We start from the raw sequence: 23,051 nt of genomic DNA, 5'->3' as shown, positions 1-23,051 counted from the left end.
GCTCCACCCTCTTTTATGAATATTAATCCCAGTCACCCAGTGACCAACTGTGCAAAGTTTGAGAACCCTACCGTTAACAGTGTAAGAATGGCTGTAGTTTACATTTTCCCAGTGAAATTTCTATTTGTCTCCGCCCACTGATGACCCAGCATTGCCTGGGTATGTATTTGGCTGGCGTTGGCTATGCCCACTTTTTGTAATAGTAACAGACAATTACTTCAGTGATCAAATTTGTGAGCTTTGCAGTCTTTGGCATCAATAATTTGCATTGAAATGAAACAAATCTTATGGGCTGTTTGTGTCTCCACCCCTTTTCTGCAGTTGAACCCCAGTCACCCAATAAATAACTGTACCCAGTTTGGGGCTTGTGCCATTAACAGTGCAAGAATGGCAGTAATGAAATACTTCCCTTGAAAATCAGTAGATTAATTTTGATTGGCTTTTGTAGGCTCCATCCACTTTTATGAATAATAGCTGATGAATCGGTGTTGCCCGGATATGTATTTGGCTGGTGTTAGCTCCGGCCACTTTTTCTAACCCTAACACACAATTACTTAATGACTAAGTTTGTGAACTTTGGGGTCTTTGTCATCAATAATTTGTATATTCCCATAGAAATTAAGCAAATCAGATTGGCTGTTTGTGGCTCTGCATCTCTCTGGCATTTGAACCCCAGTGACTCAATGACCAACTGTAGCAGGTTTGAGGCATCTGCTATTAATAGAGCAAAAATAGAAGCAATTTAAATATTCCCCTTGAAAATAAACAGGTGAATTTTGATTGGCTGTTATAGGCTTCACCCACTTCCCATAATATTAATCTCAGTCACCCAGTGACCATCTGGGCAAAGTTTGAGAACCCTTGCAATTAACAGTGTAAGAATGGCTGCAGTTTATATTTTCCTAGTGAAATTTGTTTTTGGCTCCGCCCAATTTTTGTAACCTTGACACACAGTCACTCAATGACCAAGTCTGTGAGCTCTGGGGTCCTTGGCATCAATAATTTGTAATTTACCAGTGAGATGAAACAAATCTGATTGGCTGTTTGTAGCTGCACCCCTTTTTCTGAATTTGAACCCCAGTGACCCAATGACCAACTGTACCAGGTTTGAGGCTTGTACCATTAACAGTGCAATAATGGCAGCAATGTAAATTTTCCCCTTGAAAATCAACAGGTGAATTTTGATTTTCTTTTTTGGCTCCACCCACTTTTTTGAATATAAATCCCAGAAAATCCCAGTGACCAAGTTTTAAGCTTTTGGGTTTCTGCCATCAAAATTGTGTGAATGGTAGCAGTTTATCCAGTAAAGTAATCTGATTGGTTGTTTGTGGCTGCACCCCTTTACTGCATTTGAACCCCAGCCACTTCATGCCTGAATGTAGCTGGTTTGAGGTTTCTGCCATTATTAGTGTAAGAGTGGCAGCAGGTTCAATATTTCCCTTAAAAATCAATAGGTGAATTTTGATTGGCTGTTGTAGGTTCCACCCACTTTCCTGAATATTAATCCCATTCATCCATTGACCAACTGTGTCACGTTTGAGAACCCTGCCAATAACAGAATGGCTGAAATCAATCTAACAAATCTGAATAGCTGTTTGTGGCTCCGCCCCCTTTAGTAAATTTGGACCCCAGTCACCTATCAGCTAAGAGGCCTCTGCCATTAACAGTGTAAGAATGGTAGCAATGTAAATATTCCCCTTGAAAATCAATAGGTGAAATTTGATTGGCTGTTATTGGCTCCACCCACATTTCTGAATATTAATCCCAGTCACCCAGTGACCCACTGTGTCAAGTTTGGGAACCCTGCATTTAAAGTGTAAGAATGGCTGCAGTTTATATTTTCCCCTGGAATAAAATGCAGTTGTTGGCTCCGCCCACTTTTTCTAACCTTAACATACAGTCACTCAATGATCAAGTTTATGAGCTTTGGGCTTTTGGTATCAATTATTTGTATATTCTCATTGAAATTAAACAAATCTGATTGGCTGTTTGTGTCTCCGCCCCCTTTCCGAATTTGAACCCCAGTCACCCAGTGACTAACAGTACCAGGTTTGAAGCATCTGCTATTAACAGTGTAAGAATGGCAGCAATGTAAAGATTCCCTTTGAAAATCAACAGGTGAATTTTAATTGGCTGTTGTAGGCTCCACCCACTCTTGAATATCCATCCCACTCACCCAGTGACCAACTGTGCAAAGTTTGAGAACCCTGCTAGAAACAGTGTAAAAATGGCTGCAGTTTATATTTTCCTAGTGAACTTTATTTTTGGCTCCGCCCACTTTTTGTAACCTTGACACACAATCACTCAATGACCAAGTTTGTGAGCTTTTAGGTTCGTGGCATCAAAAATGTGTGAATGGAAGCAGTTTATCCAGCAAGGAAATCTGATTGGCTGTTTGTGGCCCCGCCCCTTTAGTGAATTTGGACCCCAGTCACCCAATGACCAACTGTACCAGGTTTGAAGCCTCTGCCACTAACAGTGTAAGAATGGCAGCAGTTTTAATATTCCCCTTGAAAATCAATAGGTGAATTTTGATTGGCAGTTGTAGGCTCCACCCACTTTCTTGAATCTTAATCGCATTCACCCAGTGACCAACTGTGGCAAGTTTGAGAACCCTGCGATTAACAGTCTAAGAATGGCTGCAATTTACATTTTTCCATTTAAAATGAACGGCTGAAATTTGATTGGCTGTGTTAGGCTCCTCCCACCTTTCCTGGATTTGTAACATCGGTCACCAAGTGACCAACTGTGCCAAGTGTGGGGACTCTGGCTTGATTACTGTGAGAATGGCAGCCTTTTCCATTTTTTCCATTGACTTGAATGGGTGAAATCTGATTTGCTGTTTGTAGCTACGCCCAGGTGTGCAGGGGGGCCGCGAGACCCCCAGAACATATCATCCCAGGTAGTAAGGGATCTGTATACCAAGTTTCGTTCAAATCGGTCAAGCCGTTTTCACGTGATCGCGGCACATACACACACACACACACACACACACATACACACACACACACACACACATACATCCGATTTTATATATACAGATAAAAGCCTTGCTGAGAATCCCCTACGAAAAGATGGACTAGTCCAAAACCTGTCGCTTCTGTCAGATTTCAACTACCTACTGTAAGTGACAGTAACATAGGAGAAAAATAATGTATGGCTCATTTTACTCTGAAAAAAACATACTTCTTATTTGTCTATGAATGCACATATTTTAAATTTTACAATTTTTCGCCATAGTGCCCCTTTAACCTATTTTGGTTCCTGGACGTAGTTTCTACGTCCAGGAACCATGCGCGCTACCGCGCGCTCCCGCGGCCGATCACGCGCGTGCACGCGCACTCCCGGCCGCGGATTCGGTAGCCAGGGAATCAATGTATCGGGCTACGGATTCCTCTCCCCCGCTGAAAAAGCGACAGCTTCTCTCAGAAGCTGCACCTTTTCTGGCCGTTCCCTTCCCGGTGCGTCACTGTAAGCATATGTTACGCTTAGAGTGACGTCATGTAAACAAACTCATGGCCGCCATCTTGTGGCCAAAAAGTAATACTACACCTGTAAAAAAAAAATTTTTTAAATTAACACACATTTACATTATAAATCTATTGTTTACCCCCCACCCTCCCAAAACTACCCAAATAAAATGTTTACAATTAAAAAAAAAAAACATTACAATAAAAAAAAATAAAAACATGTAAATATTTACCTAAGGGTCTAAACTTTTTAAATATCAATGTAAAGATGAAATATTTCTATTTTTTTTTTTATTTTAAACTTGTAAATAGTGATAGATGCAGAACGGAAAAAATGCACCTTTATTTCCAAATAAAATATTGTCGCCATACATTGTGATAGGGACATAATTTTAACAGCGTTATAACCGGGACATATGGGCAAATACAATACGTGAGTTTTAATTATGGAGGCATGTATTATTTTAAAACTATAATGGCTGAAAACTGAGAAATAATGAATTTTTTCCGTTTTTTCTTATTCTTCCTGTTAAAATGCATTTACAGTAAAGTGGCTCTTAGCAAAATGTACCCCCCAAAGAAAGCCTAATTGGTGGCGGAAAAAACAAGATATAGATCAGTGCATTGTGATAAGTAGTGATAAAGTTATAGGCTAATGAATGGGAGGTGAACATTTCTCACGTGAAAACGACGGAACCTGAATGGGTTAAAGGGCGCTTAGATGCTTTCCTTGGATTGAAAGACATCCATGGATATAATTACTGTGGTGTTGATCCAGGGATTTTATCTGATTGCCATTTGGAATCGGGAAGGATTTTTTTCCCTTTTGGGGCTAATTAGACCATGCCTTGTTAAGGGTTTTTCGCCTTCCTCTGGATCAACAGGGATATGTGAGGCTAGTATTGCACTTTACTTTCTGGTTGAACTCGATGGGCATATGTCTTTTTTCAACCTAAATAACTATGTAAGTATGTAACAATTATTCTTATGAACAATAAGAAATGACGGATGAAAATCTCCTAACCAATCCAATCAGATTAACAAAATAGATCCAATTTTGACATCAATCTGATTGTATTGGTAAGGAGATTTTTGCCCAATAGTGTTCCCAAATAAAAATTTCCACTCGCTCATACAAACAATCATTTGTAAACGATTGTCTGACAAATTGTATCATTAGTGGCCACCTTTAGAGTGCTTTAAGCAGCTGCAACTCCCCTTAGCTGCCCAGGGGCTTGATTCACAAAAGAGTGCTAACTGTTAGCACGGCCGTTTTCGCGCAAATTTTTGCGTTTGCGCGAGATTGCGAATTTTCACGCGCAATTAAATGGTTTCACGCGCAAATGCGAATTTTCATGCGAAAACGTTATCGTTTTCACGTAAAAATTCACGTTTGCGCATGAAAACGATAACAATTTTGCATTCAAATTCGCATTTGCATGCGAAAACATTTAATTGCGCGTGAAAATTCGCGATCGCGCACAAACCGGCCGTGCTAACAGTTAGCACTCTTTTGTTAATCAAGCCCCATATGTTTTGAGTCTTCTAGGAGTAAAACACTTTACAAATATTAGCATTTCATTTTTCATTTAACCGAGGCCCAACTAATGCCCAACTAGGGGTTGAGCTGTACTATCCCAACTAAGGGGAGTGCTCTTACTGTAGGTACCAGCTGAGTGAAGACCTTTGATGCCCCAACTTGTGGCGAGGTTCTATGGCTCAAACTGGAGGATGACCTCTAAAGCCCCAAAGGAGAAGTTGATTCTACTACCAGAACTGGGGAAAGGGAGAGAGTTCTAATGCTCCAAGTTAGGGAAGGGTTCTAATGCTGTCAGCTGAAGGTAGTGTGCCCTGATACCTCACTAGTGGATGGCTCTGATAACCCAACTGGGAGAAAGCCTTCATGCCCCTCCTGAGGAGGTTTAAAATGTCTTAGCTGTGAAGCTCTAAGTATGCACTGCTTTTCTCCACTTTCAATAAAGATGTTTGATAGTAAAATGTCTTAGCTGAGAGGGGAACCCTGATGCTCTAGTGGGTCAAAGACTCTGATGTTCCTGAATCCTGATACTCATGCCTGGTAGGAGTCAGGGGCCAACTTTTTATCAGTAACAAGGTACAAAAGCTTGTTTGCACTCTACCTTGAATCAGCAGCATCTTCAATACTGGAGTACTTTGATCCAGCAGGATCGTCTGTCCCTGGGTGATTACAGCCAAGGAGCCTTGATCTGGGGGTGAATCTCCTCCCCATGTATATATCGAGGACCAAACATCAATGTAAAAAAAGTCGGCATTGTCCTAAAAGATATATAAAAGATAGTGTATTTGGACAAGCTACTAGAGTAAAAGTTAATTTATTATTTATTCATAAAATTAAATTACTATGTCCTGCTTACTCAAAGGTGAGTATGTCTGCTTCCTTCTGTCACCATTTAGCCTCCTTCTGTCCCTCTGTGCCACCTCTGACTCCCTCCATCCCTCTTTGTGTCACCTTCTGGCACCCTCCTGCGCTTCCCCAGCCCAGTGCCTAAATGCAGAGTATAGCGCAGCAGAAGTTGTGCTCTCACCTCCCCGCCGGAGTCCAGCACTGTATCTGTGCGGCCGTCCTGTCATCTGGTCTTCTAGTGCCTCTAGTGCGGACACCTCACTCTCCTCATGTGACATGCAATCACGCTGCATGCGGTAGGAGATGCTGGGCACTAGGCCATGCAGTGATTGGACAGGTGGAAGCACAGCACTGGACCTCAGCGGAGAGGTGAGAGCACAGCTTCTACTGCACTATACTCTGCATTTACACACTGGGCTGAAGAGTGCAGGAAGGAGGTGTCCAACGAAATGCTATGGGTCGCGATAGGATCGGCAGGTTGTTTGTATCTTGGTGACTCCCTGTATTATGTATCCACCTTATACGGCACATGGTTTATATTCTCTTATGTGCATGTTTGGGGGATGCTGTACACATGCTGAATTATCGGCAGAGGCAGTCATCGGCTACCTCAGCCTACTGTAATTTAGCGTTTGTACAGGACTCATAGACACGCTAGATTATTACACTAGATAATCTTTTCATAATGTTTTTCTTTACCATTAACCTCCCTGGTGGTAACCCCAAGTCAGGCTCGGGGTGGAAAAAAGAAGCCAGGAGCGGTAACTCTGAGCCTGACATAGGGTAGCTGACTGGGAGGTCTATGCAGAGCCAGAAGTGCAGCGGGCGTTTCAACTCACCTCCCCCGGGATCTAGACACTGGCAGCCCTTCTTCTTCCAGTCCTCAGAGGCTCTGGATCCCTCGGGTGAGATCGCCGTTTGTCGTCATGATGACAGACAATATCTCTTTATAAGAGTACAGTACCACCTGGAGGACAGAGGGAGATTTGCAATGCTGGTTCCCAGGGAGGTCAGTAAAGCTATGTACTCACCATTCAACAGATCCAGATATGTCCCCTTGACAACGGTCATTAAGTGACACCTCTTCTTGCTCGTGACAATATGCGACTACACGACAGGCGCAAACAGGAAGTAACCGATCGTGGTACTTTGCGGAGTCATCGGGGATCTTCATGATCCAATCCGCCGTGTCCATCGCTTAACAATGCGCGATCGCCACAGGGGGCAACATCGTTTCACATGATTGTGTTAAACGATGTTGTCTGACGTCAGGTAGCATCACTGTAATCATCATCAGGTGGGTACGAGGCTTAAGAGCTGGGCTTCCGCAAATCTCAGTGCAGTATGATTTTTTTCCTGGTTTTAGAGCTTAAAATTGCACTGCTTTTAACCAGCCGGGCGGTATGGACGAGCTCAGCTCGTCCATCACCGCCGGAGGCTGCCGCTCAGGCCCTGCTGGGCCGATTTTCATCAAATAAAAAGCAGCACACGCACCCGGCACTTTGCCAGCCGCGTGTGCTGCCTGATTGCCGCCGCAGCGCGGCGATCCGCCGCGTGCAGCGGCGAAAGAGGGTCCCCACAGCCACCTTAGCCCAGCGTAGCCGGAACAAAAAGTTCCGGCCAGCGCTAAGGGCTGGATCGGAGGCGGCTGACGTCAGGACGTCACCTGACGTCCATGACGTCACTCCGCTCGTCGCCATGGCGACGAGGTAAGCGAAACACGGAAGGCCGCTCATTGCGGCCTTCCGTGTTACTTCTGGCTGCCGGAGGCGATCAGAAGAACTCATCCGGAGCGCCCTCTAGTGGGCTTTCAGTTGGCTGCATGAAATAGTTTTTTTTTAATTTAAAAAAAAACCTCCCGCAGCCACCCTGGCGATCTTAATAGAACGCCAGGGTGGTTAAACTCTAAAATCCAGAAATAATCATACCACCAGGGATGTTAAATTTGCTGGAATTATTACTAGTATCTCATTGACCATCTCTAACAATGAAGACCATTCCCTGGCTGCACACACACAAGCAGAGCAAAGGGACTCAGCATGGTCTTACCATTGATGCCACGCCTTGACCAGCAACGTTCACGCTGACCTTGGCCTTCTGAGAAGGAGAATGCGCACTGGTGATGCAGACAATCTGCGTGTCGTTGGCCGATTGCACATTGCATGGGGATTGTGCAATTGTCACAGTGATGAGGGAGGCATTGTTTCTGCAAAAAGAAGAATAAACAGATTTGGTCTTCATAAAGATAGGAGTAAACTGGAATTAGACATTTTTTTTCTTTTGTTATTCATTGCTAGCTACAGCTATTTTTACTGTAAAGAGTGATTTTAAAAGTATATTCTATTGCTTTCTTCCATCCCCTCTTTCTGAAACTACCACTTTTCATGTTAAAGCCACATGGAGATCCCAGAAACAGGAAGTCAAGTGTGGATAGAGACAGCAATAAAACCCCTAAAACTTTCTGACCTCTTTCCAGACACTTGAAAACTAATGTAATAAAAGACAAAATCTGGAATTTGACTTTAAGGCCCCTTTTACAATTGCACTGAAAACCGGCGTTGTGTTACTCTTTTTTTACTGCAGGATAACACAACGGCAATGCAAGGCAATGGGTCCTAGTGCACTTACCGCGTCACGTTGTGCCGGAAATGCCCAATCCTACGTTGAGCTGCTGAAAAGTCAGCAGCGTATTACTGGCCAACTTCCGCTGCTATGCAGTGGCGGTGGAAAGCATTGAGTTCAATAGGCGACGCATACATTTTTTAAATGTTTGCAGTGGTGGTGTAGTACACATGCACACAGCAACTGAAATACAACGGAAAACCCTGGAAATTCCAGTGACATATTTCCTGTCCAGCAGGAAGTATGTCACTGGGTGCGTGGCAGCAAGGGCTAGGACTGTGTTGGCACACTCTGCCATAGGCCCATATGTTTTTGGTTTTGTGTTGCAGTACGATGTGGCAGGGGCGGAGAATTGCTCCACAAACACACACCACAAGTACAAAACCGGCCTAAAAGATTCTCTTTAAACCTGTTAAGCGAATGAAATAAATGTATAGGCACATATGATATGAACTTTAAGTTCATTATTCTACTGACATGTTATACAACAATATTGACTCCATGCTGTTATCACTGGTTGATCAGTAAAGGTGGTGGAGTAATGTTGGAAAAAAACAAGATGCAGCACACAGTATGATTATATTGCTGCCCCCTGGTGGCTTCAGGAATTTGTGACACTGGAGCCTGGAAACCTACAGTCTACAGTAATATTTTGGTAACAGGAAACCATTATGAAGATAACCAATACCCAAACAGAGATCCGGTGATGGTGAGCCTGGTGCCCCCAGCGGTGCCGCCTCTCTTTGGGGTGACGTCGTATATGAGGGGGGTCAGAGCGGAAGAGTAGGTGAAGGAGTTATTGATCTGGACAACATTGTTTCCATTCATGACACTGACGTTACAGACCAGGGAAGATGTATTTGTGCCTGGGGAAACATACACAGAAACATTATGAGTTTAGAGTTTTCTTGATGATTTCAATAGAAGAGCAAAGATATATGGTGGCATTATATAATCAGTAATGATCGTAATCAGCTAGTTACAATTATGCGAAATTTCGCATACATTTTCACATTTACGCTTATATGTAATTACGATTTGTAAATTCAATTGATTCCGTATAGTGATTTGTAATTTCGCCTAAAATTTTGTTATAATTTTTGCATAATTTTGTGTTGAGTTTGCCAGTGAATAGCAAAGCTCCCATAAATGGTAGTGACAACAAAATTGCTACATGTGTTAAGGAGAATAATAGGTACAAGTCAAAAAAATAATTTTCCAAAAAGACCTTGTAGTTTGAGAAAATCTATTTTAAATATGCAAAGAAAAAATGTTTTAAACAAAAAAGACAGTTTAAAAACCATTTTTCTTTGCAATTTTAAAATTTTCTTAAAAACGACATAGTCTTTTTAGAAAATTCTTTTTTTGACTTGTACCCAATATTTTTCTTAACATATGTACCAATTTTGGTAGCAATAGCATGTATGGGGGCTTTGCTATTAACCGCTAAAGTCGACACAAAATTTTGCAGAATTGCGTGAAAATTACGTGAAAAATGACGCATATACGACATTTCGGCCCTCCACTGTATATGGATAAAAAATGATAAATAGTAATAACGGTGGTCTGCATTATCCAACTTGTACTTACTATTCCTCATGGGCACCGTGCAGAGCAGGAAGCTGGCATTGGATCTCACGCCATCCACTATACAGTCAGAGTTACAGATCAGCACCCGGGAAAGCAGCTCATCAAACCCAGAGCCGGCAACAGTGAGCGTGAGTCCGCCCCCGAAACTGCCTAAGGATCAAAGAGAAACAAACGTCCTAAATATGTACTTTGTTCAAATTTTAATGAATGCTATATACAGTGTGTGGTATTGAATGCTACGTAAATTATCGTTTTATTGCTTATTGCTCACCTCATCAATCCCCATATTTCTGGACTTTCAGCTTTACGCTTTTTTGCACTGGGATGGTGATCACCAATACAATTTACCATTACCGAGTATTCAAAGGAAACGTCTTCATGACATATTTCACAGCTTCTTTATCAAAATGTAAGGGGGGAGGGAGGGGCACATTTATTTGTGTATGATGCCATTTTACCTATAAACGACTCTTGTTCCCTGAGCCTTGCACTTCCTGTATGTCACTTCCTTCCACTCATCTTTGGTCATGTATCTGGCCTTTTTCCATCAACACCAGAGCAGGATAGTCCACAAGGGGCAACCTAGACAAGTGTCTGGGGCCTAGTGGGTGCCAATGGGCCCAAATTCTGGCTTCTCTGGCCCATCTCCCACCTCAGCTTGCCAAAAGCATAAAAAAGGGCAGCCAAAGTCACTTCTTTGCCTATGGCCTCAATGAATGTTAATCCTTCTCTGATCACCACCAGTGTGTCCTTACTGTGTGTTCCTCTAACCCTCACCTTTCTTTAACTACTTCAGGACCGCACTAATTGAAATCTACGCCCTGTTGTGATGGCAACCTGGCTGTCAGGGCGTAGATTTCAATACACCGACACAGAGCGTTCTCGCTGCTTTCATCCCTCCCGACGATCTTGCCGATGTCTCCCCCCGAGGGTCACTCGCTCTGCCGTCTCTATAACGGCAGAGTTCCTGTGAGCGGTTCAGGAGCGATTTCATTGGCCTGTCTATAAACGTAAGCAACTCCCATTGGCTTACATTGATAGACAAAGTCAGGAGCCAATGAAAGCGGCTCCTGCCCGGCTCACAGGAACTCTGCCATCATAGAGATGGCAGAGTGAGTAGCTGAGGTACCCGGCGTGTGGCGTGGACGCTGATTGCGGCGGGTATGTGCGGTGATTCGTCTGTATCCGTCGGTATTCCGTTGTTTCTTGTACCAGAGGTGTCCGGTCCTTAAGGGGGCAGAGACTGCTGGTACTTCAGTGGTTAATGTGGAACTTAACTCATTACAAATGAGTGAATAAAATTGCTAATTTTTTACAGTATTACTTAATAAATGATTAAGTCAGTGTTTGCCCATTGTAAAATCTTTCCTTGCCCTGATTTACATTCTTACGTTTATCACAGGTGGCGACATCTTAACTGCTGGCAAGTGTTTCTGAGAAATGTTTGTTTGTTGTGAGTTCCAAAGTGAGCAAAACAACACCAGGGCCCATAATCAATTCATTTTTTTCTCCTGAGCTTTCTCCTTGGAGATAATTTTTCATCTTTAATTAAAAATAACTTTTCAGCAATTTGCAATTGAAAAAGTACCAACAAGTAGTTGAAAAAGTACTATAAAAATTATTTTGAGCGTTTTCTTGCTTGCTGGTGGTTTTAAACGCATGTTATTGACAAGTTTGAAAATAACACCTAGGAGAAAACTAATGAGAAAACGCTAATTGCATATGGCCCCTGGTCTCCTAGAGTACTGCATAATTAAATAATAGCACAGACTAAATACTGGGAGGAGGGGTCACATACCAATATACAACTATAGGCCTCTTGCACACTGCAAGCAAATCAGATTCAGATTCAGATTTTTAGGCTCCCTGCACACTGCAAATCCGTTTTCCGATTCCGATTCCGATTCCGTTTCCGATTCCGATTCCGTTTCCGATTTTCCTTGAATACATTCAACAGAAAAACGGATCAAAAAACGCAGCATGCAGTTAAGATTAAAAATCTGAATCGGAATCGGATGTAAAAACAGATTAAAAATCTGAATCTGAATCTGATTTGCTTGCAGTGTGCAAGAGGCCATATATAGATATAGGAAGTATTTCTGATGCTGAAACCAGAATAATAAACATCAAATTGGGTATCCTGAATAATATTGTACAATCTTGTGTGCCCCGTATTGGGTTCTTCTCTGCAAGTCTTGGATTGCCATTTCTGCACCAAATCATCCAGATGTCTTGGACTCTTGACCTCAGTCTATAAGATTATTCCAATTTTCCTATCTTGCATTCCCCACCAGATCTTTTTTTCTCTAACACCTCTGTAAGTTTCTGGTATTTCCTTCTCCTTTTTCCGGAGATCACACTCACCTTGGCTTGGAGAGACGCTCGTCATACTCAGCTGATACGTGAAACTTGCGCTGGACCTTGCAAAGCCTTTCCCGTTGAGCAGTGATACGGGGAATGTTCCTCCCCAGTGATCTCCCACAGTGCAGTTCAGCTGAGTGTCAGAGATGGTGACGATGGTACATGGTGCGTTACTGATGGCCACTGTGGCATTAGCAGAGCCAAACTTTGTGCCAGAAACAGTGATGGTGGTTCCTGATGGTCCTGTCCAACAACAGCGAAAAGGTGTTTTAAAGATAAGTGTGGCTCACGCAATGCACAGAACTCATGTGTGATACTTTTTTTTATTGTATTTTTTTATATTTGAGCTGAAAGGATACAATAAATGTTTTTACTGAAACTTTTTTTTAATAAAAGGACCAATGGAGAAACTTTAAAACATTAAAGAACCCTACTTTGCCTACAGGCACATTCTTTGTTCTTTTCACTTGCTTTCAAATTACAAGCCATTACAAATTCAAGGCATTACAAACCTAGGCAAGACTTTCTGCCTCTGTCACCACCCTTACTTCCCCACAACTTCCTCTACAGTCTCTACTGTAATTCAGGGATGCTGAAAATGTACTTTGGTATCTATTGTTGCTTCTGTTTTGAGAGTCACGTTATCCCACTTCACTGAGCAACTGTCTGTTACTGTGGCTTTTAGGCTTTAAAGAACTGCCTGTATATGTTATTGCGTGTGTCTCTGAGGAAGCGGTGGTTCCCCGTGAAACACGGATCAGACCATTATTTGGGACTCTGCTTGCGAAGTTGCATACGAATTCTTTATCTGTATGAATTTGAAGAATTTTGCACAACAATTAAATGTGATGCTTTTTTGACCAACAAACCAGTGTTTTGGCTCCATTTAACACCCCAAATGTTTAACTTTTAGTGCAATTATATGACCAACTGTCTGGCTGAATACAGAGCCGACAGAACAAGAAAAAGATGGTATTTTTTAAAATTACATTTAAAATGGTATTTGTATGTTTACAGGGCTTATATTTAAAAGAATCCTTACCTGTGCTGGGAGAAACTGATGTTACGGTTGGAGTATCAGCCTCAGAGTAGGAATAGCTCAGTGCTGGGTAGGAAGCAGATGGTATTTGTATGGTGACAGCAACGGTCTGGGCAGTTGTGCTTGGTGGAGTCACACAAAGGATGCTGCCAGGAGTGACTGAAGTAATGTTGCATGGGGCACTTCCAACCTGCACTACAGTATTGGTTGGGTGGAATCCATTTCCTACTATCTGAAGAACCGTCCCCCCAAGAACACTTCCAGATGGGGTGAGGAGCGCTGCCTGAGCTGGACTGCTGATGGTGAAGGAGCCCTGAGCAAAACCTTTACTTAGAACGACAACCTTGAGTGCATAATTACCGGCAGGAATTGGATCTATGACACATGTAATACTTGTGTCACTGACATTTAACACAGTCGCTGCCCCACCTCCAATATAAACTACCACATCATTAATGGCCTCTCCAAATCCGCTGCCATTAATGAACAATGTGGTTGAGGTGTTGCCTACAACAGTTGGAGAAACATCTGATACAACCACCCTGACATCACTGCTGTAGGTGAAGCTGCAACTTCCTTTACATTGGGCAGGAAATGCACTGACAGTGACCTGAACACCAACCGTGTGTGTATAACTGGGCTGAGTATCACAAACAATGTCTGTGTAATTCACAGAGACGATGGTGCAGCCTAAGCCTGATATGGTTGTGCTGTTGCCGGAGAAGCCAGATCCGTGTATGGTTATTCTTGTCAGTCCAGTCACTGAGCCATTGCTGGGTGTGATGGAGTCAATGTGAGGCAACAAGGCGAATCTCCTGGCCATCTCCAAGCTTAACGTGTTGATGGCTTTCCCATAGTTGTTCACTGTTAGTGAAACCAATTCTGCAATTCCAATATCCATGGAGCCCTGAGGATCTACATTGCAGGTTATTGAATTAACATCTGCAGAGGAGACTAGACAAGGGTACCCTCCAACTGAAACCTATAGGAAAAAGCAACACTTCATTAGAGAATGTATCTCTATATTTATATGTATGTATCTACTGTATTTATATCGTTCTATCCATCTATCTTCTATCCAGCCAGCTCTATTCATCTTCTTACCTGGTTGGCACAAGTGATGTTGCTGAATCCAGCTCCTGTTATGGTGATGGCATCATGAATGGTCCCGTAGGTTGGAGTGATGTTGGTAATGGAAGGCGAGTAACAGCTGGAGAAGCTGAACCAGAAGGAGCTGTTACTGGGAAGGACAGTGTTGAGCTGTAGACAGGCGGGTGGTGGAGCCACACAGGCCGCAGCTGGGGACACTGGAAAGGAATCTGTAGAAACACACAAAATGTAACCTGAATAGTAGAAAATGAAGAGAAATGTAGGTTTGGTTCCCATATCTCTATCACTTAAAGTGCACCCGAAAACACATACATACTGAAGAAGAGGAAAGCCCCTGGATGCTGTAGAGGCGTCTCGTGTCCTCCTCGCCGCCGCTCAATGGGACCTTCTGGAAGATCCGTGCCATGCTCCTCTTCAGGCTCAAGAGCGGCTATGCTACAACCACACGAGTATGGCCGTGCCTCCACAGTAGCATGGAGCTGCTCATGCACAAGCAGTTCCAGCTTACTGCGGAGGCACGGCCATATTTGTGCAGGCGCAGTACCGCACACTCGTGACAGAAGATGAGTGCAGCTTCAATATTCAATCCAACAAGTTCTTGTTGGATTTCTTCAGGGGGTCCACTAACGATAACAGAGGGTCAGAAGATGAAGCCTCTACAGTAGGGGTCAGGAACCTTCGTGGCTGAGAGAGCCATGAACGTTACATATTTTAAAATGTAATTCTGTGAGAGCCATATAATATGTTTCAAACTAAATACAAGTACAATTGGAGTGGCCGTTAATTTTGGAGGGAAGTTAGTAGTGCATGCTACAGAAAGGGCGCAGACTAGAAAGACAGTGGCGTAAATCAGGGACTGGGGAGCACAAATCTAGCCTAGTTCAACACCTCAGACAATACCAACAAGCAATAACCAAGAAAAAATCAGACTTTATCTCGCACAAAATATCTACAGCCAACATCAGAGCTGCTCAACTCTTCCACACAGTGGAATCACTCTGCAATCCTTCCTGCCTAAAAGCCCCAACCACATACTCCAGGGAAAGGTGTGAAGAATTCTCTGCCTTCTTCACAAACAAGGTGTCTAGCATCCGTGCCAGCATTACACCAACAACATCAATTGACCACTGGACGTTGCATATGCCTACTACCGTACCACCATGGCAAGTCTTTGACACTCTGAGTGTAGAAGATTTTGGAATTCTCATTCAAAGTCTCCGCCCCACTACCTGCGACCTGGATCCTGGCCCAACTGGATCCTTAATGCAGTGCCCAGCGCTGTTCAGGCCAGCACTTCACAAAATCACTCAGTGCTCCTTGCAAAGTGGACTTTTCCCAGAAGAACTAAAGAAAGCAATCATAAAACCCCTCCTGAAGAAACCATCACTAGATCCTGATTCTGTAACCAACTACAGACCTGTGGCGAACTTACCATTCCTATCAAAAGTTATCGAGAAAGCAGTCGCCAACCAGCTAGAAGCCAGGCTTACAGATAACAACATCTTTGATACTTTTCAGTCAGGATTCAGGAAAAGGCACAGCACTGAAACAGCATTAGTCCGAGTAATGAATGATCTACTTACTGCAAGGGACAAGGGTGATTGCTCAATTCTGATTCTTCTTGACTTGTCAGCAGCATTTGATACTGTGGACCATGAAATACTAATCCAGCGACTGAAGAATTACTGTGGCCTAAGGGGTACTGTTCTTAGCTGGTTTCAGACCTTCCTATCTGGCAGGACACAGCAAGTATGTCTGGGCACACACTACTCTAATCCAGTGCCACTTGCCTATGGAGTTCCACAGGGTTCTGTACTATCACCATTACTCTTTGCAGTCTACATGCTCCCACTGGGCAAAATAATCCAGAACTATGGTTTAGGATACCATTGTTATGCAGATGACACACAACTGTATCTGTCCTTCAAGCCTGGCACTCAAGACCCATCAGCATCCATAAATGCGTGTCTAGTGGATTTACAAAATTGGATGAACACCAGCTGGCTGAGGCTGAACTCTGACAAAACAGAGGTGTTGGTGGTAGGTGGTCCACACATGATGGATAAAGTTCAAAACGCTCACCACCTCAAACTAGCAATTGGGGGAGATACTGTGCAGTATAAAGACTCTGTGCGAAACCTTGGGGTGATCCTGGATGGAAATCTAAAACTCAGACAGCAGGTATCAGCTGTCGTCAAGTCTTCCTTCTTCCATCTAAGAAATATAGCGAAAATAAAACACCTTATCCCAGCTGAAGACCTACCTGCCCTGGTTCACGCATTTGTATCCTCCCGCCTAGACTACTGCAACGCCCTGTTAATCGGATCTACAGATAAGGTTCTGCGCCCCTTACAGCTAGTACAGAATGCTGCAGCCAGACTCCTAGCCAATGCCCCCCGCAGCTCACACATCACCCCAGTACTGCAAACTCTTCACTGGTTGCCAGTAAAATGGAGAATCAATTTTAAGATCTGCCTGCTGACATTCAAGGCTCTACACCACATGGGACCCAAATACATAGCAGATCTATTGGAACTTTATGCCCCTCCACGCACCCTCCGCTCTGCCAACAAGATGAAGCTGGTTATTCCCAGGATACACTTAACATTTGGTGCTCGGGCCTTTTCCTATGCAGCCCCTACTCTATGGAACTCACTTCCACAATCAGTACGAGAGGCTCCTTCTCTGGACAGCTTTAAAAAAAGGCTAAAAACTCACCTCTTTTCCCTAGCCTTTGAGACTGCATAATGCAGGGTCACAGCGCTTTGAGTCCCCAGGGAGAAAAGCGCTATATAAATATTATTGTTATTGTTATTGTTGTTACAGCAGTAGTGTGCCTACTTTGAAAACTTTACTTGCGCTGCCACACTAAGCTGCGCAGCTTAATGAATTAACATCTACTGATTTGTCAGATCTTGTCTATATATCTTATCTAAAGTTTAGATAGTTTACACAGCAATCAAATCTGGCTGCAAACAGTTTCAACAGTTTATGATTATTTATTCCTGTGATACAATGAGGGCAGCCATGTTCTGTTTGTCACATCACACACAGGCAAGCTGATAGCATCTTTAGCCCTCAGCCTGTGCCAAATTCAGTTCCCTCTCCTCCTTCCTCCTCCGAGTCCCCTCCTCCCCTCTGCCTCTGAAATCTCTGGCTAGTAACCTCCTCCTCCTCCTGCCCAGACTGAGCTCCCATAAGCCCTTGCTACAGTGCCAAGGCCCTCTGAAAAAGCTGTGGGCGAGGCTTGTTTAGTTTATAGGGAATTAGAGTATTAAAACAAAACAAAAATATTGTTTGGCTTGAGGAATGCCCTATAAACTATATGAAAGGAACACAATTATGCAATGAGTAAAAGTTTATCTCGGATCCACTTTAAACTAAGGCAAGAAAGTGGAAAGACACAATAATAATGTCATTCACTTGTAAAGCAGTAATGTTTTTCCATATTACTTTCCCAAGAACAGAATGTATTTGTGGATTTTGCCCCTTACCTGGTACATAAGTAGCCTCTGTGCTCCCCACTGTCACATGTACCGTACTGGTCTGGTCTGCGCGTGGAGATACATTGACCACTCCCTGCATGACGAGGTTGATTGCATCATTCACATTACCACTGCTGTAGTAATAGCTACCCGGGGAGGTGAACTGGTAAGAAAAGGAACCTGGAAGGAACAATAATATTGATAATCAGGCACAATACAAAAAAAAAAAACACTGCATTTTCACATTAGCTTTGTTCTCACTTTCCTTAAAAAAAAGTCTGCCCCACCCCCCTTGCCTGTGATAACGATAGCTTCCTTGTGCTACTCCGCCCTCTGGGTGTGTGTGTATACTATCAGATTTCCTAGTACGACCTTGCCTTGTCTCTTGACCTTGTTATTCGATTGCTGCCTGGTATTGATTTACGTGAAATTACGCGTACATTTTTTATGCAATTACGCCTATACGTAATTACAAATTGATCTTGTATAATAATTCGTAATTACATATGAATGTATGCGTAATTTACACATAATTTCGTGCCGACTTTGGCTGTGAATTGCAAAGCCCCCATACATGCTAGTGCTACCAAAATTGCTACACATGTTAAGGAGAATAGTGAGTAGACGTCAACAAAATATTTTTCAAAAAGACTTTGTCGTTTTTAAGAAAAATCCATTTTAAAAATGCAAAGAAAAATGGTTTTTAAACCTAGAAAAATTACAGTTTCAAAAACATTTTTTTTGTATTTTTAAAATCGATTTTCTCAAAAACTAAAAGGTCTTTTTGAACAATTTTTTTTGTAACTTGTACCCACTATTCTCCTTAACATAGGTAGCGATATATGCTTTGCTATTCACTGCCAAAATCACCACAAAATTACACGTAAATGTATGCGTAATTACGAATGGAAATAATTAACTACGAAATGAATTATGCTCTTCCCTTAAAATTCCGCGTTACGATTATGATGCGTAATTGCGTATTATGATGCATAATTACACATGGACGTAATTTCTGCTCATCCCTGCTGCCTGGACCGACCTTTGGAACTGTTCTTGACCTGCTTCTGTGTCATCCCTTGGTAACGTAATAGTCTGATCTACCTTGTATAACCCCTGGACTGCTATTGGATTGATTAGATAACCTTTTGTGATTCTGTACCGTGCCTGGCTAATCACCTGTTGCTGACCTGGACTGTCTTAGTTCCCTGCCTGTAACTGCCTAGTGTGGTTCCGTTGGTACTTCTGTCTTGCCCACTTCAGTTCCTATCCTTTGCGCACATCAAGGCCTGAGTGTAACCGGCTGCTGGGACGACGCCCTTGTCATCCCACACGGGGTGAAGACTGCTGGAGGAGATTGGAGCATAACTGAAGTAAGACGGTGGATCCAGCAGGCCTCACATGAAAACAAGGAAAGCATAGGGATATGGAAGATGCCGTATTTATTTCCTTTTAAACAATACCAGTTGCCTGGCCGTCCTGCTGCAGTAGTGTCTGAATCCCACACCTGAAACAAGCATGCAGCTAATCCAGTCAGACTTCAGTCAGAAACATCTGCCCTGGATGCTTGTTCAGGGTCTATGGTTTAAAGTGTTAGAGGTAGAGGATCAGCAAGGCAGCCAGGCAATCTGCATTGTTGAAAAGGAAGTAAATATGTCAGCCTTCATATCCCTCTCAACTCAGGTTTGCTTTAACATCTTTAGTACTGGCAGGTAATCTATGCGTAATGTTTAGTAAAAATAATCTCAATCACAAGAAAATGTATGCGTGCTCTACACCAAGCTTGGGGCTTGGTGTAGAGCACGCATATGGGAAGCCTCCCCGAGGCGCTCCTGGATAGTGCTGTATAGCATGAACTAATTCCCGCAGGGCAACCGCTTCGCGGTATTGGTTTTTGACCCTGCAAAGTTGGGCATGCGAAAGCAGATGCATTTCTGCGTGAGCATGTCTCATGGTAAGTAGTGTTGGGCGAACAGTGTTCGCCACTGTTCGGGTTCTGCAGAACATCACCCTGTTCGGGTGATGTTCGAGTTCGGCCGAACACCTGATGGTGTTCGGCCTTTCAAGTTCGGGTTCGCCCCGAACTACTGAATGGCCGCCGAACAGGGCCGAACAGGGCCCCTGTTCGGCCGAACAGGGCCCTGTTCGCCCGAACATGCCGCAATACGGCCCCCCTATGGGGTCGCAGGCATAAGGGGGGAGCATGCCCCGATCGCGGGGGGGGGTCGGAAATTCCCCCCACCCCCTCCGCTAGCGCTCCCCCCTCTGCCCGCTTCCCCATAAAAAAAGTTTAAGGCAAGTTAAATAGTACTTGGTGGCTGGCCTGGCACTGGCAGTGGAGTGAGGAGGAGGAGGAGTCCGAGTAGCAGAGTGACGCGTTGAGGTACTTCCGCCCTTTCTCTGACCTCACGTCCTCTACGTGATGACGCATACGAGGGTACGCATGACGCGTACCCTCGTATGCAGAGGACGTGAGGTCAGAGAAAGGGCGGAAGTACCACAAGGGTACTACCGCTGAACCGCCCGCTGCCCAGCCTCAACGCGTCACTCTGCTACTCGGACTCCTCCTCCTCCTCACTCCACTGCCAGTGCCAGGCCAGCCACCAAGTACTATTTAACTTGCCTTAAACTTTTTTTATGGGGAAGCGGGCAGAGGGGGGAGCGCTAGCGGAGGGGGTGGGGGGAATTTCCGACCCCCCCCCCGCGATCAGGGCATGCTCCCCCCTTATGCCTGCGACCCCATAGGGCCCCCAAAATGGGCATGTTCGGGGGTCCCATTGACTTCCATTGAGTTCGGCGTTCGGGCCGAACATGCCGAACATCTGGCCCATGTTCGGCTTGTTCGGCCCGAACCCGAACATCCAGGTGTTCGCCCAACACTAATGGTAAGCCATTTTAGCCAGATTTGCACAGCTAGACTTGAAAGGGTTAAGCTTGGTGTAGAGCACGCATACATTTTCTTGTGATTGAGTTAGTAAAAATAATGCCTGGTCTTCCCAGAATGCTTTGGGGGATTCCGTATAATAAAACAGCCTAGGCTAAGCCTCAGTTGGAGGGCGGAGCTACATACCAATATGCAGCAATATACAGCTATAGGAAATGTTTCTGATGCTGAAGTCAGGATATTTAATGTAAATGTGGGAATCCTGAATAATTTACTGCATTCTGCTATATGTCATTACAGTTCTGCTTTAAAGAGGAGCTGTCAGCCATACTCAGAAAATCTCAGAAAAAAAAACACATATATAAGTAGATAAATACTTACCTACATAACATGTGTATTGCACTGTCCACGTTTTTATTTTAGTGCTTTTTCTATAGTAAAAAAAAGAAAATCCTTCTTAGGATTCTCCATTCAACTGTGTCTATCTTGAAGCCAATCCTGATGTCATTTCTTCCCTTACTCTCCTCTGCCTGATTGTGTATGCATTGCCCGCCCTCCTCCCAGTCTTCAGGCACTCCCACCCAGCTCTGCAATAGGAAGTGCATTGTCTGATTTGGTGGATGACCACCAAAACTAAAATGAAGGCTCAGCAAAGGTTGTTCTTCCTGAGTAATCAGTTGCCTCAGGATTGGAATGCCGCGGGAGCTGCTGACCAGTTTTTACACTGGCACTATTGAATCTGTCTTCTGCTCCGCCATCATTGTCTGGTTCACAGGTGCAACCGCAAGTGACAGGCACAAACTTCAAAGAGTAATCCGCTGAAAGGACCATGGGGTCACCACTGCCACTGCTGGACCTCCTTGAGACATCTAAAATAAGGTCCAGGCCAACAGGAGAACGCATGACTTCTCCCACTCCGAAATTGTTTCTTCAACCTCCTTCCTTCAGGTCACTGCTACATGACCATCCCCAACAAAACCTCCAGGCACAGAAACACCTTCTTGCCCCAAGCAGTCCTAATCCTCAGCAAAACCTCCCAGACTCCCCCTCCGGCCTCTCTAGAATCCTTGCTTTACTGAACCTATGCCTAATTTCTATATGTGTGTGTGTGTGTCCTCAATGCTCGCTAGTCACTGTTGCTATTTGCACTATGACCTTATATTATTATTTGCACTATGACCAATGCCGTGTGTACCACAAATAGTTTTGGTTGCAACATCAGTCATACTTGCCGAATAAAATTGATTCTGATCACACATGTAGCCCACTGGTAGACAACACAACTTTTAGAAATGGATAAACTGGCTACAGACCTGCGGCCACTCGGGGACCGCTGTTGAAGGCGACGCCATCATAGGTGGTGTTGGCCGGATCTGACACTGAGAAAACTCTGTATCCGACCCCCTGGCTGAAAAGCTGATTCTGCCACTGCCAGACCACAGTGTCTCCTACAGCTATATCCAGCCTGGATGGAGACCAAGCATAGCCAGCGCCATAAGCTGAAACACAAAACACACTTTGTTACAAGAAACAAGGACAGACTCACAATAAGAAACAGAATATCCAATTACCATGACTACTAGACATTTATAAAGCACTGAATTTAAGGGATACTCAAAAACATTATTCTGTTTTGTTGGCTCCCTCTTAAACTCTTCTAGGTAAAATTCATTAAAAAAAGCTAAAAGGGAAAGAGTTACATCTCAGTGGGTTATTGTGTGTGGACTATATAGTCCAGCATGGCCTTTGTTTCCGAAGTATAGATAGATCATTTATTTGTGATAAATAGTGATAAAGTTATTGGGGAATGAAAGGGAGGAGCGCTGAAAGGGGAAAATCCCTCTCGTCCATAATTTTTTGTTTTTGAAAATTAGAAAGTTATAGTTTTGTAATTTCTTTGTCTTTACAAATTGTCCTTTTTTATTATTATTATTTCAAAATGTATCGTTTTGAAAATTATAAGGTTAGGAAGGGGTGTTTTAATGTTAGCCATCAGGAAGGGGGGTTTTAGGGGTTAGGCGTCAGGAACGGGGGGTTTAAAGGTTAGGCACCAGAGGGGGAGGGTTCTGTGTAGGAGTAAGGTTAGGTTTAATTATAGTACAATATA

The 23,051-nt window shown here is 43.7% G+C and overlaps 1 protein-coding gene across 2 annotated transcripts in view; it reads right to left on the bottom strand.

Moving 5' to 3' along the window:
* The window catches only part of LOC137519138 (fibrocystin-L-like), a 249,410-nt gene that overhangs the window by 82,440 nt on the left and 143,919 nt on the right, over positions 1-23,051 (bottom strand). For both annotated transcript variants that reach the window (XM_068237922.1, XM_068237921.1), the window contains 9 exons: positions 22,258-22,443; positions 18,070-18,240; positions 14,570-14,784; positions 13,469-14,447; positions 12,430-12,669; positions 10,066-10,215; positions 9,164-9,341; positions 7,903-8,059; positions 5,609-5,765 (listed from right to left, as the gene is read on the bottom strand). In XM_068237922.1, the coding sequence (XP_068094023.1) occupies positions 5,609-5,765; positions 7,903-8,059; positions 9,164-9,341; positions 10,066-10,215; positions 12,430-12,669; positions 13,469-14,447; positions 14,570-14,784; positions 18,070-18,240; positions 22,258-22,443 (2,433 nt within the window). The remainder of the gene's footprint in view (positions 1-5,608; positions 5,766-7,902; positions 8,060-9,163; positions 9,342-10,065; positions 10,216-12,429; positions 12,670-13,468; positions 14,448-14,569; positions 14,785-18,069; positions 18,241-22,257; positions 22,444-23,051) is intronic.

This window comes from Hyperolius riggenbachi, chromosome 5 (genome assembly GCF_040937935.1).
Source record: "Hyperolius riggenbachi isolate aHypRig1 chromosome 5, aHypRig1.pri, whole genome shotgun sequence".
Taxonomy (NCBI): Eukaryota; Metazoa; Chordata; class Amphibia; order Anura; family Hyperoliidae; genus Hyperolius; species Hyperolius riggenbachi.
This window is presented reverse-complemented; position numbering and strand designations above follow the sequence as displayed.